General features: G+C 50.9%; 5 protein-coding genes across 5 annotated transcripts; 2 read left to right on the plus strand and 3 right to left on the minus strand.

The window, feature by feature from the left end:
* Nucleotides 1–166: 166 nt before the first annotated feature.
* BDW70DRAFT_32784 (serine/threonine-protein kinase) lies at nt 167–2,422 on the minus strand. The gene is made up of 5 exons (XM_073743765.1): nt 2,019–2,422; nt 1,174–1,949; nt 1,045–1,126; nt 774–999; nt 167–729 (listed from the first exon to the last, which is right to left on the minus strand). The coding sequence occupies exons 1-5, from the start codon at nt 2,195–2,197 to the stop codon at nt 292–294; spliced, it is 1,701 nt and encodes a 566-aa protein (XP_073596907.1). The 5' UTR covers nt 2,198–2,422; the 3' UTR covers nt 167–291.
* Nucleotides 2,423–4,611: 2,189 nt separating this feature from the next.
* Nucleotides 4,612–5,621, plus strand: BDW70DRAFT_32821 (uncharacterized protein). Its single transcript, XM_073743768.1, has 2 exons — nt 4,612–5,158; nt 5,248–5,621. The coding sequence occupies exons 1-2, from the start codon at nt 4,628–4,630 to the stop codon at nt 5,530–5,532; spliced, it is 816 nt and encodes a 271-aa protein (XP_073596908.1). The 5' UTR covers nt 4,612–4,627; the 3' UTR covers nt 5,533–5,621.
* BDW70DRAFT_32825 (FAD-dependent oxidoreductase) lies at nt 5,438–6,977 on the minus strand. The gene is made up of 3 exons (XM_073743769.1): nt 6,489–6,977; nt 6,043–6,440; nt 5,438–5,996 (listed from the first exon to the last, which is right to left on the minus strand). The coding sequence occupies exons 1-3, from the start codon at nt 6,861–6,863 to the stop codon at nt 5,711–5,713; spliced, it is 1,059 nt and encodes a 352-aa protein (XP_073596909.1). The 5' UTR covers nt 6,864–6,977; the 3' UTR covers nt 5,438–5,710.
* A 614-nt stretch (nt 6,978–7,591) lies between these two features.
* On the plus strand, nt 7,592–10,584 carry optF (small oligopeptide transporter, OPT family). The gene is made up of 6 exons (XM_073736503.1): nt 7,592–7,921; nt 8,078–8,281; nt 8,354–9,684; nt 9,741–9,955; nt 10,018–10,287; nt 10,352–10,584. Exons 1-6 carry the CDS (start codon nt 7,874–7,876, stop codon nt 10,543–10,545), a joined length of 2,262 nt encoding a protein of 753 aa, XP_073596910.1. The 5' UTR covers nt 7,592–7,873; the 3' UTR covers nt 10,546–10,584.
* Nucleotides 10,585–10,647: 63 nt separating this feature from the next.
* On the minus strand, nt 10,648–13,082 carry BDW70DRAFT_134431 (putative C6 transcription factor). The gene is made up of 3 exons (XM_073736504.1): nt 12,965–13,082; nt 11,517–12,914; nt 10,648–11,453 (listed from the first exon to the last, which is right to left on the minus strand). Exons 2-3 carry the CDS (start codon nt 12,853–12,855, stop codon nt 10,690–10,692), a joined length of 2,103 nt encoding a protein of 700 aa, XP_073596911.1. The 5' UTR covers nt 12,856–12,914; nt 12,965–13,082; the 3' UTR covers nt 10,648–10,689.
* Nucleotides 13,083–13,506: the final 424 nt, after the last annotated feature.

Below are 13,506 nucleotides of genomic sequence, written 5' to 3' on the forward strand. Positions count from 1 at the left end.
TCGAACCGTAAATGTGAAATCGCGGGGAATAGATGAACCATCGTAGGGCGTCTAGACAGGCGAAATAGGGAGGAGAGGAAAGGGAAAGCAGATTCTATGGGCAAGGAATGAGCAGAGTGGGGGAGGGGGATAGAGGATGTTATAGAATGTACGGAGCGATCATAGACAGGCACCAACTCGCCGTCGGCCCAAGATGTGGTAAAATGCGCAAGGAGATCATCACAAAATGAAGGAAAATCGTCGCTCGAGACATATAGTGTCGTTATATCGGAGTCAATCTGGGCGTAACGCCTATCTTCGCTTCACCTCCGTCGCCCATCCCTCGATACCCTCGCCTCGACTGCCGGGCGTCAAGCCCAAGTCGACCTCTTGCATTCCTCGCGTATCCTTCATCCATTCGTGAGATGCCATTCCGCCGGCATTGGCCCGTCGTTCCGGTAGCACTTCCAGCATCGGCAGGAGGAAATCGCTAATGGCCTTGGCTTGTGCCACTGAGAAGTGATACTTCTCCCGTAGTACATCGGGTAACGACCAATGGCGGAGTCGGTGAATATTGCGCAGCTCGCCTTTGCGATTGAATATCTCTTGTGACCATCGACCCGAGAGACATAAGGATTTGGGAAATGGCCCGAGCAACTCAATAACTTGAGCTATGTGGTCGTCATCCTTGCCGTATCGAGTACCTGATTGAGGATCAAACAGGTAGTCACCGGTGATTAGTTCAAAAACCTGGGCGAGTTAGTTGTCGCCACGGAAAATTGCGGCAAACTTACCATGCAAGCCATGCTCCAGATGTCGGTGCTGGCACCCCATTTGGATCCCAAGATGACTTCGGGCGAACGATATTGGCGTGTCTGGATGTCATTTGTAAAGTGGTGGCCCACCCAGCATGCATTACCCAAATCCGCAATCTTCACGGAAATAATGCCGCAGTCGATATCTTCATCGCTTGAGGGCTTGTCAAGCGAGATCCCAGAAACCTCTCGTTCCAACAGGTCGCTATCATCTGTTAGTGAAGTTCCCTCCAGAAGCCGCTCTACGTACGCAGTTTTTTCTCTTTGCTTTTGTTGCTCATCCTCATCCTTGATGCCAAGCAGCTGTCGCATTGAAGGGGCTTCCGATGTGCCTGTTGAATCAGCATAGTCCAGTTTTCCGAAATTTGAAAGGTCTGACCTGGCGACTCATTAATAACCTGGCTAAGACTGCTGTGGGAATTTTGCGAGCTGTGTTTGAATTCGAAAGTGGTGTTGAGAGGACTAGGCAATGGCTGACTCCCGGTGATCAACGTCCTGCGCCTCCGCCGACCGTTGCGGTTGTCCTCTTTTTGCTCCTTCTTCGCTTCCTCTTTGACATAGGTCTTGACGATTTGTTCCACGTCGCCAATTTCGATCAAAACGTTCTCCGGTTTCAGATCGGTGTGGATGATTCCGCATTCGCGGTGCAGATAATCTAGACCCAAAAGCACCTGTTTGGTAATCTGCTTCACTAGGGGCATGGGAATCCCCCTGTGATTCCATTTTTTGATCAGGCCCAGAAGATTTTCGCCCAACACTTCAAATACCATACAAACATGAACACCGTGGGGCCCCTTGTGCTCGAAAGAATCTAACAGACTGACGACATGTTTTCGTCCTGGGTGAGATGGATTGGCCTGGACGATGCGGTTTAACAATTTGATTTCGTCGATGGCAGTTTCGGTATAATGAGCGGCCGATCGGACGACTTTGAGCGCGACATGTTTCCCCGTTGTTGTGTCGCGAGAGAGCCAGACGGTCGAAAAGTGACCCCATCCCAGTTTGCGCACGACTACATACCGCCCATTATTGTAGAGTTCCCCGATCTGGACCGGGTGGTAACCGCCCTTGCAGTAATCTTCTGAATCTTCTTCCTCGGCGGTAGTTTCGATCTCTTCTTCGGAGGACGAGGAGCCAGATCGTGACGGCGGGACACTAATTCATGACATCGTTAGAACGTAACACGATGAAGAGAAGAACACAAAGCAAAGAACGGCGACATACTTATCGCTTGTCGGGCCTGTTTGATCGGCCGGGGTCGCGGAATCGCTGGTGACGATGGGCTTCAAGTCGGTACCCTTTCTCCTCTTCTTATTGGTACTGCCGTTGGTGGCCGTGGCTGCGACGTTGGAGGCCATCTGCTTGCCCTTATTAAGGACAGATTGGAAATCGACGCCTTCCATAGCTCCAGGCGAAGATAGATGAACCGATCGCGAGGGGCGGAGGAAGTATAAGATGGTGGGATGTGAGAAGGAGGGGCTGATTGTTGGGCTGGCAAGACCGCAGCGGAGCGAGGAAACTTGAGAAGCAGGCGGGAGTCGAGGTGGTTGGCGGCGGCGGAGCGGCTTGGGTTGTGCGAAGCTGAGGGGTTCGCCCGCAACCAGAAAGAATAACAAAAACAGCAACAATTTTTGAACAAAAGACTGCAGAGCTCAAAACAAAGCAGAGAGTGCCAGGCGTCAGAAGGGCGGAAATACTGGGAGAAGAGATTGAGTTGGAAGACCCAGAAGAGGCGAATGACGCAAACGATGGAATCTCCAGATTCAAAGACAAGAGACACAGGACTCAAGGATTAAGATTACTCCGCATGGAGTAGGTCAACACAAGTTCTGGATTCCAACTGACAAGAAGAGATGCGAGATCGACGATGGAGAATGTCCGCAAGCAGAGATGATGCTCAGCGCAGCACCCAGCACACCGAAGTGGCAAAACCACCACACCACTTAGCTCATATGAAGGCGATCTCTAGAAGAAACCTTAGCATTGAGAGTTGAGATAAAGTTGACCTGGGTATAAGAACATAACATTTCAGCGGTCGGAATATATACACTCGTACCCCCGCATCTCTGCCCGGCGCCTATCTGACCACCAGCGGAAACCTCAAGAAAACTTCAATAGTCGATGTCAGAGCTAATTGAAAAATATTGCATATACATAGTAACCATACTATACGGACTACTCCGAGTACAGCTCTGTCGCCCAGAGTGTTCGGATTTCATCGCTGCAATGCCTCCGAAAGGACACAAGCAGTGGTATTGCAGTCCGGCGCGTGGCATTACATCACTAGCACTAGGCAATGGCCAAGTTCCCACAGAACCGGCGTGGAGATAGTGCTACTCTCTGTGTGGACTTAAGCGTCTGATCCCATGTACCACGTACGATGTCGGGTCCTTGTCTGATACGTCGGAGGCACTCCCCGCTATTTCTGAAGTCGGGGACATTGGGATACGCTTTGACATTCCATACATACATAGGTTGGCACTCAGCGTCCGCAGTGAGAATGGCTGCATTCACTCCTCAACAGGTCGTAAAGAAACCTTGGGGATTCTCCAGTGCAATTCCCCTTTGCGTAATGACTAGCAATCCATGCCCCAATCTTTTTCAATTATTCACCCTGCCGAATCATCATATAAGAGGTTATAAGAAGTAGAACATACGTTATATATCTCTACAAACGACCCATTCGAATGATTGTGCTTCGTGACAACAAGCGTAGTGAACCTGAGATGTCGAAATTGCACTGTGCGCTGGAACAATCGTTTTTCTAGAAATAAAATCTTGCCGCCGCGCATCCCACCCTCATTCTAGGACTTTAAGCGCAATGCTTAAACGTACCGAATAATTGGCAATACATCCAATCGTCCTCGGACGTTGCATTGACGTTCATAATACAGTCTAGCTGCCTCCTCTTCCTCTATGGCTCGGTTGTCTGAGTATCTTGGGTATTGGAACTGCTCGGACCTTTATATTCCGCAACCCCAGCCATAGACTCAAGGTCAATGCTGCCACCACCTAGGCAATCATGGCCTACCATGACACACGACAGAGTAGGAAGCATCAGAGTATATTCTGTTCGAGAAGAAGGCCGTCAGCGACCTGTCCGTGACAGGTAATATGCATATTGTAAGTGCTGGCATACACTCATAAAATCAGGCTCCAGGCTACAGTCTGAGACAGCCAAAGAGTGGTATATGATAAGACACCTTTAGACAAATACGGTAGCGAACCGGCTTGTAATACAGCGAATAACATGCTGGTATGAATCGGAATGATCTTCATCCCCTGAAGGGGCTAGATCAGTCCTCGGTCGACTTATGTAGGGCAAGTTAAAGAGTCAGATAATAGGCTGAGATCGAGCCTTGCCCTAGATACCTTACTCCCATGATCACAACAGGATCTCGCATTATAATGCAGCTGGAATCAAAGGTCAGGGGCAAGCAGTCAATCAAAGCGCGACCGTATACGGTGTGTTGGAATATAATCGACGAGTGGCATACTACTTCTTGTCTACTTCCTCCTTCAAAAGAGTTGCTGACCTATGATAAAGCGAAGGCCAATATAATATGTACAAATTTTGTTTTCCAATAGAATACAGTGTTGGGTAGCTATAGTATTCTTATATTTAGGACTTCATAGGGAAGTAAAGTAGTTGACTGAAGTCTTTCTCAAGCTGTTTATGAAGGATGTCATAGTGACGACAACAGGGCCATGTCATGTGCAGAAACCCCCCTTAACTTGAACAGGAACGCTTTCTCGTGAGCACTTATAGATGAAATTCCAAGCTATCTATTAACCAGATTTCTGTACCTTTACAACCGAACGAAATCGACAAAATGCCGCCGAAACGCAGAACTAGAGCTTCGAAACCGCAACCCGAAAAACAAACCTATCCCTTATCTCCAGACCAGGAAGGGGAATCCCCGCAGCGAAATGACGCGGAACAAAACAGTTTCAAAGGCTCTGACGACCTAACAGACAATCCAGAGGAGCCAATGGAGCCTAGCGAATTCGAGTCATCAGGGACGTTCCCAGAGACAGACGAAGAGATGCCTGAGGAAACAGAACGTGTTGCTGTTGAAGATGAAGACGATTCAGCTGATAAAGAGACTGCCACGGAGAAGAAACGGGGCTTTGCTGGTGGTTACAATGCGCTAAAGTCATACAATGGGAAATACTATTCTGGAATGGCAGTTGGGGGCTCGCACACTTGGAACTATGACCAGGGAATCTGGAAGGAGACCAAGGAGGAGCCGGATCTGTGGAGGATCGACTATAGGACTAATAAGAGACGAGCGAGGAAGGCTCCAAAGGGTAGCGGTGCGCCCGTTGGAACAGAGTACCACTGGCTTATTGTTGGGCATCAGGTATGAAATCCCTTCCCGCAGGTACTTCTGAGCGGCAAAGAGGCCTGTTTTTTTCAGCTTGAAAGGACTGTATCTCATGATGGTCCCAGTATGTTAAGAAGGTCGACGCCAACACATATGAGACCGTCCTTGAAGGGTCCAAGTATAAACTGGCGTACAAGTCGGCCACTTCGAATTCGTGGTCCGTGCCAACTGTGAAGAAACAGCGAGAGCGGGAAGTTGAACTATTAGAAGACGCAAAGCTGCGTGTTCAGGGTCTGCCGCCTGTTTCCGAGAAGGTTAAAGTCGAGAAACAAGAGAAAGGACAGAAAAAACTGGACGCAATGTTCAGCCAAGGGGATGTGGCTGGGAAAAAGAGAAAGGCCGGAGAATAAGTAGCTGGTATGGCGGGCATGTGAGGCAGTGCTGCCTTGTCATGAAACAGCAGTTTCTGGGAAGAGCAAGGAGGGTGTGGTTAATCAGTTTCTTTGGGACAACAACCACTTCGAACGACGTGTCTCGCAGCGTTGGCAGCAGCGGGTTTGACGTGGGACATTTTTCATAACGGCAGTATCACCAAATAATGTGGTCTCTTTCTGCCTTTTCTACCATCCTCACCAAGGCGTCAGCAATCCCGTATGAAAAGGCGTATCCTCCACCCCCAAACCCATATGCTGACAAAACAGTGCGGTCCCCGATTTTCTCAGAGTCCAGTCGAAAGCCTCCTTCTCGCGAAGGACGGATTCCAATGATATAGCTGAGGGACTCTTCCGGTGGATCTGCGGGTACGATCTCAGGGGCAAGACGATGCGCCCGGGCAATTTCATCCTTTGCAATCTCCATGTCTACTTCTGGTGACCTGCTGTCATTAGTAAACGAGTCACATACTAGGTTTTCTAGCTTACAGAGTGTCTCTTTGCTTGACCCCTCCCAGGATCACGCCCTGGGATAACGGTCGAGGAATAATGTATGTGTACTCCTTGCCGTTTCGAAAGTAGAGATTTCTGCAGTTGCTCGTACGGAAGAACACATTCTGGCCACGTTCAGGAAAGCATCTGTCATCACGCACGTCCCTTAGATACTTGCTTCCAATACCGCTCGCATTGATGAATATCCTCGATTCGGGAAATAAGACGTATAATTCCTCCAAAGACTCAACTCGCTTGCGAACGAACTGGCCCCCGAGGGATATAATCTTTCCCCTGAGCCAGGGCATGTGTCGTGAGGGATCAGTAACCACAGTTTCGTAAGCCCACCCGCAATTGAAATTTGGCGGATATTCACCCGGATTGAGATCATGGAACTACGCCGTTTTTAGACAAGGACAACTATATTCGCCAGAGCTCCTTACCTTATTAAGCACTGTCTTCCCCCAGGCGGAAGAGTTCTCGGGAGGAGGTTGCTCGACGTATTCACGGCCGTCAACGACACAGACCCCAGAGTCAGGCTCGTCTCGCGCCATCTTCAATAAATGCCGGTGGGTAACAGCCTGGATATAGCGGTGATCGGCACTGATGCCAGACGCTGCATGCCATGCTGCTCCAGCCCAAGCTGAGGCATAGAATATGTTTTGGTCACCGGGAAGGAATTCAGCCACTAAGGTCACAGAGAAGCCGTCGAGAAGAAGCTGTCTGGCCGTCGCACATCCTATAATTCCTGCACCTAGGATAACGATTGGCCGTTGGGGGAACGGGACACTGCTGGAAGGATGGGTGCAGTCTCCCATGGCGTTTGGTGTTCTTGTTACCTAGCGAGAATGAACGCCGCGATGCTCTCTATATGTATGAATACCTCAGGGAGTGATAATATGACGAATCCCGGATTGCCTGGAACAAGGCTCGACGAATAAGATATAGAGATTTAATGAAAAGATGAGCCGTCAACGAGCAGCAAGGGATTTGTAGATTGGTGGAAATAAGAGGACAGCGCCGGAATGCCATTGCAACAGAGAGTCTCCAACCTATTTGATTGTCAGTTTCCTGTTCCGACATCGCGCCGTGGGGTTTATCGATGCGGATGGAGACGGTCGGCTGTATCCGCTGATTGATGGTCAAGGCTCATATTAGCATCCCTCCTCTGCATTTCGTTTGCTAGATTAGTCGGATTTCTGGCCCGCCATCAGTCCACTCTGCCAAAGGGAGGTCAATGAATGGCGAATGACCGGCTGGTTGTGGTTCCAATCCAAGCAGCCTGCCAGCTTAAACTGGAAGGAAAAGATTGACGGGCGGATCATTCCGACTGGGACCGGGTCTCGCAAATCGGACTGGGACTCGCTTGCAATGGCGTGCAATGTGGACTATCAGTATGCTAGAAGTAGCCGTATTCGTGTTACATGGCTGGAGCCTCGTATGCATAGATACAAATCTTCGTAGAAGAAGAACTCGACTCTTAATGGCCACAACGCAAGCGACTGTGTAACAGCCAGAGCGGTGGAGGATGTGCGGCCTCAGGCACGGCATCTCATCTTCCGCAGGCTCTTTTTTCCACTCCCCAATCGTTCCTGAGTTGACAACCGTCCCAGTCTCACCGGCAACAACACAACCCGAAAACGTTATATGATCCTTCCGACCCGATAATTACCATACCCAATTACCGACGGCCCCGTTGATCTCGGTGATCAACGATCAACCCAGGGGTATTGACTCCACCTGGCTCGTTCTCGGATAACCCACAACAGAGGTCTCGATCCTGCGCTCCCAGCGCTGGACCTCATCCGCCGGCTTCGGCGTGTCATGGATGATGCGGGAGAGTGAAGCGAAGCCTCTTAGCGGAGGCTCGTGCAAGGTGGGTTGCATCCTGCCTCTCAATGCGATTTCATTGGGCTTCTCGTCAACTGCGAGACAACGCCTGATTCATGATATTACTACATTGAGTAATATCTCAGCGGTCTGAGTCCGCCTTCTGCAGGCCAAGTACTGATACAATTGTCACGTTTCACAGGAATCGCCGATTAATAACGTGGAGAGCAATGACGCAGTCGACAGAAATGCCGTCCTTGACGACCACGATGCGGAGAAGATCTTCCCCTACGAGGCGGACGATTCGCCCTTCCCGGAGGTGCGAGCTGTCGTTCGGCCTGTAGATGACGTAGAATTGCCTCTCAATACGATCCGAATGTGGATAATTGGTATTCTTTTCACAGTTGTATGCGCACCTTCAGCGGTTTGACCTCTCACTTTTTCACTTTCCAAAGCTGACTGAGAGTGCTATCTTAAGATCGGAAGTGGATTGAATCAGTTTTTTAGTCTACGGCAACCTAGCGTCAGAATTAGCGCGCTGGTCGCTCAGCTGGTAGCATATCCAATCGGCTGTGCGTGGGCGAAATGGATGCCATTGGGCTGGCTCAATCCAGACCGCCGCTTCAACATCAAAGAGCATGCCCTGATCACGATAATGGCCAATGTCTCCTTTGGATCAGCTGCGGCCACTCAGGTCATTGAGGCAATGGTCAAATTCTACCATATGCCGTCGCAAGGCGGCTTTCAGGTACTCTTTTGCATCACGACCCAACTATTCGGGTTCGGCGTCGCTGGGATGGTTTCACGCTGGCTCGTGGAACCAGCGACTATGATCTGGCCGCAGGTTCTGTCCAATGCAGCCCTTCTTTCTACCTTGCACTCAAAATCCAACAAAGTCGCCGACGGATGGACAATCACGCGGCAGAAGTTCTTCCTCCTTGTCTTCGTTGGCGGCGGCCTCTGGTATTTCCTTCCGGGGTATTTGTTTACCGCCCTTAGTATGTTCAGCTTCGTGTGCTGGATAGCACCAAAGAATGTTGTGGTCAATCAGCTTTTCGGGCAGAAAACCGGATTGGGAATGTCGCTTTTGACCTTGGATTGGTCTCAAGTTGTCTTCGCCAACGACAGCCCTCTCCTAGTTCCTTTCTGGGCAGGTTTAAACGTTATGGGATCGTTTGTCTTTTTTTTCTGGATTCTTGTTCCCATCATCTATTATACGAACACATGGTATTCCGCTTACCTGCCGCTCCTGGACTCCAACACCTTCGATAACACTGGTCGCATGTACGATACGCGTCGTGTGATGAACATCAACAATGGCACCGTCAACGTGGAGGCTTATCGAAATTACTCACCGATGTTCATACCCGCTGGGTTTGCCGTCACCTATGGCGTGGCATTTGCCAATCTCACCGGGATATTCGTTCACACGGCTCTATACCATGGAAAGGACCTACTTCAGCAATGGAGTGGGCGACACAAAAAAGATATTCATTCTCGGCTCATGCAATCATATACCCCAGTTCCCTGGTGGTGGTTTGGCGCAGTAAGCCTTCTGATGTTCATACTCAGTATTGTGAACAATGAGGTATGGGAAACGCGCCTGCCGGCTTGGGGCATCCTTCTTGCCTTCGTGTTGCCGATAATATATTTCATCCCCGTGGGCATCATTAAAGCCCTGACGAACATTACGAGTAACCAACTGAATCTAATCACCGAGTTCATCGGTGGGTATGCCTTTCTCGGGAAGCCTGTCGCCAACATGGCCTTCAAGTTCTACGGGTATGTGACGGTCTCGCAGGGACTAGAGTAAGTACCAACAGTCCATTATCATGTGTCCCCAATTTCTCTAAATGCAATTCCAGATTTGTCGCAGACATGAAACTGGCGCATTACCTCCACATTGCACCGCGCACCCTCTTTTTCGCGCAGGGTCTCGCTACGCTCATTGGCGCAATCGTGCAATGCGGCGTCACGGTATTCATGCTCACCCGTTTCGACGGCATCTGCACCCCGCATGCTGACGGCGGCTTCACTTGTCCGCACGGTCTAGTCACATTCTCCTCATCTCTGATATGGGGTACGTAGTGAATTCTACAACCTGATCTATAGACCTTTAACTAGCTGACATTACCAAACCAGGCGCCTTGGGTCCTGCCCGCAACTTCAGCCCAGGCCAAATCTACGGGAATCTTCTCTGGTTCTTCCTAGCCGGTCCTGTGGTTGTCATTATCACGTACCTTCTTGGGCGCCGCTGGAAGGCAGTAAACTACATATCTTGGCCCGTCGCATTCGGCGCAATGAGCATGGTCCCGCCTGCTACAGGGATCAACTTTTCGTCATGGTGGGTTGTCAATGTTATTTTCAACGGTCTTGTCAAGCGAAAACGTCCAGCTTGGTGGTCGAAGTATAGTACGTCATCTCTTGCTTCAAGCTTTCTTCCTCAAAAATGTGGACGCCGGCTAACAATAACCAGACTATGTCCTCAGCGCAGCCTTAGATTCAGGCGTCGCTGTTTCCACCGTCGTTATCTTTTTTTGTATTATGCTACCTGCTGGGCCGCTGAGGTGGTGGGGGAACGAAGTCTTCATGAGAACGGCCGATGGTCGCGGCACGCCGTGGAAGACTGTTCCACCCCATGAACGGTTCGGGCCTACCACTTGGGAATAATTAATTACGCTTCGATCTAAACTAGAGATTTGTATATAATATTTAGACCAACTAAGGTAATCTTGTGTATATATCGCATCATTGTTCGGGAAACAAGACCACATGGCATAGCAGCCATATCCAACGCTCCATATTCAGGAGTTTCTATAAGGTATAATAGGTCGCCATTTCCTCCTGAAACCAATCGTAAGAGTAAAACAACTGCTCTGCCATCTGGGGATCCATGACGGGCATCGTCCTAGAGGCATCAACCAATAACACATCATCCAGAACCGGAGCCAGCGGTACTGGCGGCGCCATATACACTGGATTTACCACCGGCTGCGGTTGAGGTACCGGCGGAGGCACCATAGCCTGCTGCTGCTGCCGCTGATAAGCCAGATGGCTGAAGATAGTGGTACTTTGCGCGCGGAACGTCTCAGCCAGTTTATCAACTCCAGCTCTACGTTTCCCAAAAGCCTCGAGGATAACAACGACGGCCTGAATCGCTCTTCGCATCATCAACTCGTCTGGCTCCCAAACGGGTCCGAGCCCCTCGTTCACGCTGTGGAAGTTTCGATTCAGGCACCAGAGGATCGTTATGCCAGCGAAATAGAGCTGGCTGAGCGTGAGCCAAATCCATTTCAGTTTACCGGCACAGTAGCTTTCCCAGTAGGAGCGGATCACGGCGATGCTGGCGTTGCCGCAGCTGATGATGCTCGCTTGGTCCGGGGTTGGGTTGCGTGGGCTGGGGCGGTAAAGGAGAAGAAGGGTTGTGGCATGCAGATAGTCGAAGTAACTGGTTGAGTAGAGGAGGGCTGGCGGGTAGACGGGGCTGGTGCTGCGCCATTCATCAAGTTCTTGGCGGAAGTGCCGGAGGTTGATGGAGAGCTCGGTGGGGGTTGGTGGAGGCTGGTTTGTGCTGTATACTGTAGGCATTAGACTCTTTAGTAAGGCTGTGCTGTTCGGAGCATTTGGCAAGGAGGGCTTACGGTAACGGTAGATTCGGGAGAAGATGCGGCGCAGCTTAATGACCTGTATTGGAATGGTCATGGAGCTGGCTCCTGGCGTTTCGGTTCCGTCGTCGTTCAACTCTCGTGGTAGGGATACGGTGATATCTTCGTCAGCAATTCCCAGTGGCCTGCCTAATGTGCTGGCGATCAGTCGATCCAGGTTGTAAAGACTCCAAAAGGCGCGCTTGGTCATTTCGTCATCGTGTAGATTGGTGGGATGCCGTGCTTTGTGTAAACCTAAGCTGGTAGTTAGTCGTAGAGCGGTGCCCAGGACGTGCCAGATGCTGGGACCGGTGGTCGCGAACAGGGTATAAAGAGCCAGGCTGAGCAGTGCGCGGAGCGCGGTAAGATCTTCGTTGTGCAAAGCTATGGAAAGTGTTTTATTACTTGCACGATAAAACTCCATAGCCCTCGTCTCAGCATCCTCCGCAGACCCGATAAGCAAGGAAATGCCGATGGTGATGTGATAGCTATGGTGCACCTCCGGGCTGAGGATTTCGCCAGCATAGATCCGTCGAAGATTGTCGAAGAACTCGGCACGGTGGAGAAATGGATACTGATACCCCATGCTATCAAAGTACTGCCCAGCCACCCGCTCAGCTTCCTCTAACGATGCCAGTCGGAGAAAGTGCAATGGGGAAGCGCAAACGACCGGTCGGGCCATGGAAGGGCGACGGTGTTCGAGTTTGTCGCGAAAGATCTCACCAACATTGGGAAGCTCAGTTCCCACTGCCGACGGATCGTTTGACGCTGGACTCGCACCTGAGTCGAGACCGCTTGTAGACCCTCCCACTGTGGAAGCGTCTTGCGGACTGCTAGGATCAACCTTGATCAAGATGGCAGGCAGCTGGTGCCAGGAATTCGGGTCGCCATCCTCGTCCAACGCGCTGCCAGTCGGTCTGTCCGCAACGGCAACACCAGTCTTGCGCCGGACAATCTCTTCTAGCCATTGTACGCGGTCCTGGAGCCGCTCAAGCTGGTCGCGGGGAACGGAGTTTGTGATTTGCGGGCCGGGCGGCGCGATGGTGCAACGCACACCGGCTCGAGTACAGGCGGAGCAATTAGGATAGCGAAAGTCACATTTCTTCTTCCGTTTGCGGCAGAAATCGCAGGCGGTTGAGACGCGCTTGGGACGGGATGTGAGACGATGCGGTAGAGACGGAGGAGGAGCGGCCGTCGACGGTGTTGACGGCGAGGGAAGCGAAGTCGCGGGCGTTGAGGACGAGGTCGGGAGGGGCAGCTGCGAGGATGGAGGGGGATCGACTTGGAGACGGAACCTGCCCAGTTGATGGCGGAAATCGGGGTCACGGTTCGTCATGGCGGCTCGAACCGCTGCATCCTGAGGGGCGCAGGAGTCCAGTTGTTAACAGTTGAACACTGTCGAGGTGTTGAGGGAGAATTCTTTGCCTGCAAACGCGGAGGCGTACCTAAGATGGCCGATCAGTGGGCCGTGAGCCGCACCCAACGATCCTCGACTCTCCCGTGTCCTTAATTACTGTGATCATGCTTGATTTTCTACGTGGACCTGGATCTAGAGTAGATACAGCGATAGTCCATGCAAGAATGTTTTCCGCCGAGTCCTCAGCCTGTTGTCGGGGCATCAGATCTGGAACCCGGTCTCCGCTTCCACCGCGTTGCGACATCATACGATCCTCAGTACCCTTACTGACCGCAGGGACTCATTAGATTTCGGTTTTCATTTTCCGAGGCGCATACCAGGCTTTAATATTAAGTATCTGAGGACCCAATATTAATGTAAGCCTTGTATAACGACTAAAGATCGTGATGTTGAACGGGCGCGGCGATTAAACGCAACGTCCTTCGTCGATGGGACAATCGGCCTCTGCAGGCACATTCGACCCTGAATTAGAAGCAGTATGATATACCAGCAGTCTAGCATCGCTATCTCTCTTTGTCCTTTATCGTTTCGTTCACATTCTAGTATGGATTGGCAAAAGACATACGATCC

This window comes from Aspergillus foveolatus (genome assembly GCF_047715535.1).
Source record: "Aspergillus foveolatus strain CBS 279.81 unplaced genomic scaffold BDW70scaffold_18, whole genome shotgun sequence".
In the NCBI taxonomy this organism is placed as follows: domain Eukaryota; kingdom Fungi; phylum Ascomycota; class Eurotiomycetes; order Eurotiales; family Aspergillaceae; genus Aspergillus; species Aspergillus foveolatus.

Coding starts and splice junctions, on each gene's coding strand:
- BDW70DRAFT_32784 (XM_073743765.1), bottom strand. CDS start 2,197: ATGGAAGGCGTCGATTTCCAATCTGTCCTTAATAAGGGCAAGCAGATG. Junction 1,127..1,173: donor GGTTATTAATGAGTCGCCAG/GTCAGACCTTTC, acceptor CTGATTCAACAG/GCACATCGGAAGCCCCTTCA. Junction 1,000..1,044: donor AAGCAAAGAGAAAAAACTGC/GTACGTAGAGCG, acceptor AACAGATGATAG/CGACCTGTTGGAACGAGAGG.
- BDW70DRAFT_32821 (XM_073743768.1), top strand. CDS start 4,628: ATGCCGCCGAAACGCAGAACTAGAGCTTCGAAACCGCAACCCGAAAAA. Junction 5,159..5,247: donor GGCTTATTGTTGGGCATCAG/GTATGAAATCCC, acceptor TGATGGTCCCAG/TATGTTAAGAAGGTCGACGC.
- BDW70DRAFT_32825 (XM_073743769.1), bottom strand. CDS start 6,863: ATGGGAGACTGCACCCATCCTTCCAGCAGTGTCCCGTTCCCCCAACGG. Junction 6,441..6,488: donor GGAAGACAGTGCTTAATAAG/GTAAGGAGCTCT, acceptor AAAACGGCGTAG/TTCCATGATCTCAATCCGGG. Junction 5,997..6,042: donor GTCAAGCAAAGAGACACTCT/GTAAGCTAGAAA, acceptor TAATGACAGCAG/GTCACCAGAAGTAGACATGG.
- optF (XM_073736503.1), top strand. CDS start 7,874: ATGATGCGGGAGAGTGAAGCGAAGCCTCTTAGCGGAGGCTCGTGCAAG. Junction 7,922..8,077: donor TTAGCGGAGGCTCGTGCAAG/GTGGGTTGCATC, acceptor CACGTTTCACAG/GAATCGCCGATTAATAACGT. Junction 9,956..10,017: donor CTCCTCATCTCTGATATGGG/GTACGTAGTGAA, acceptor TTACCAAACCAG/GCGCCTTGGGTCCTGCCCGC.
- BDW70DRAFT_134431 (XM_073736504.1), bottom strand. CDS start 12,855: ATGACGAACCGTGACCCCGATTTCCGCCATCAACTGGGCAGGTTCCGT. Junction 11,454..11,516: donor CTCCCGAATCTACCGTTACC/GTAAGCCCTCCT, acceptor TAATGCCTACAG/TATACAGCACAAACCAGCCT.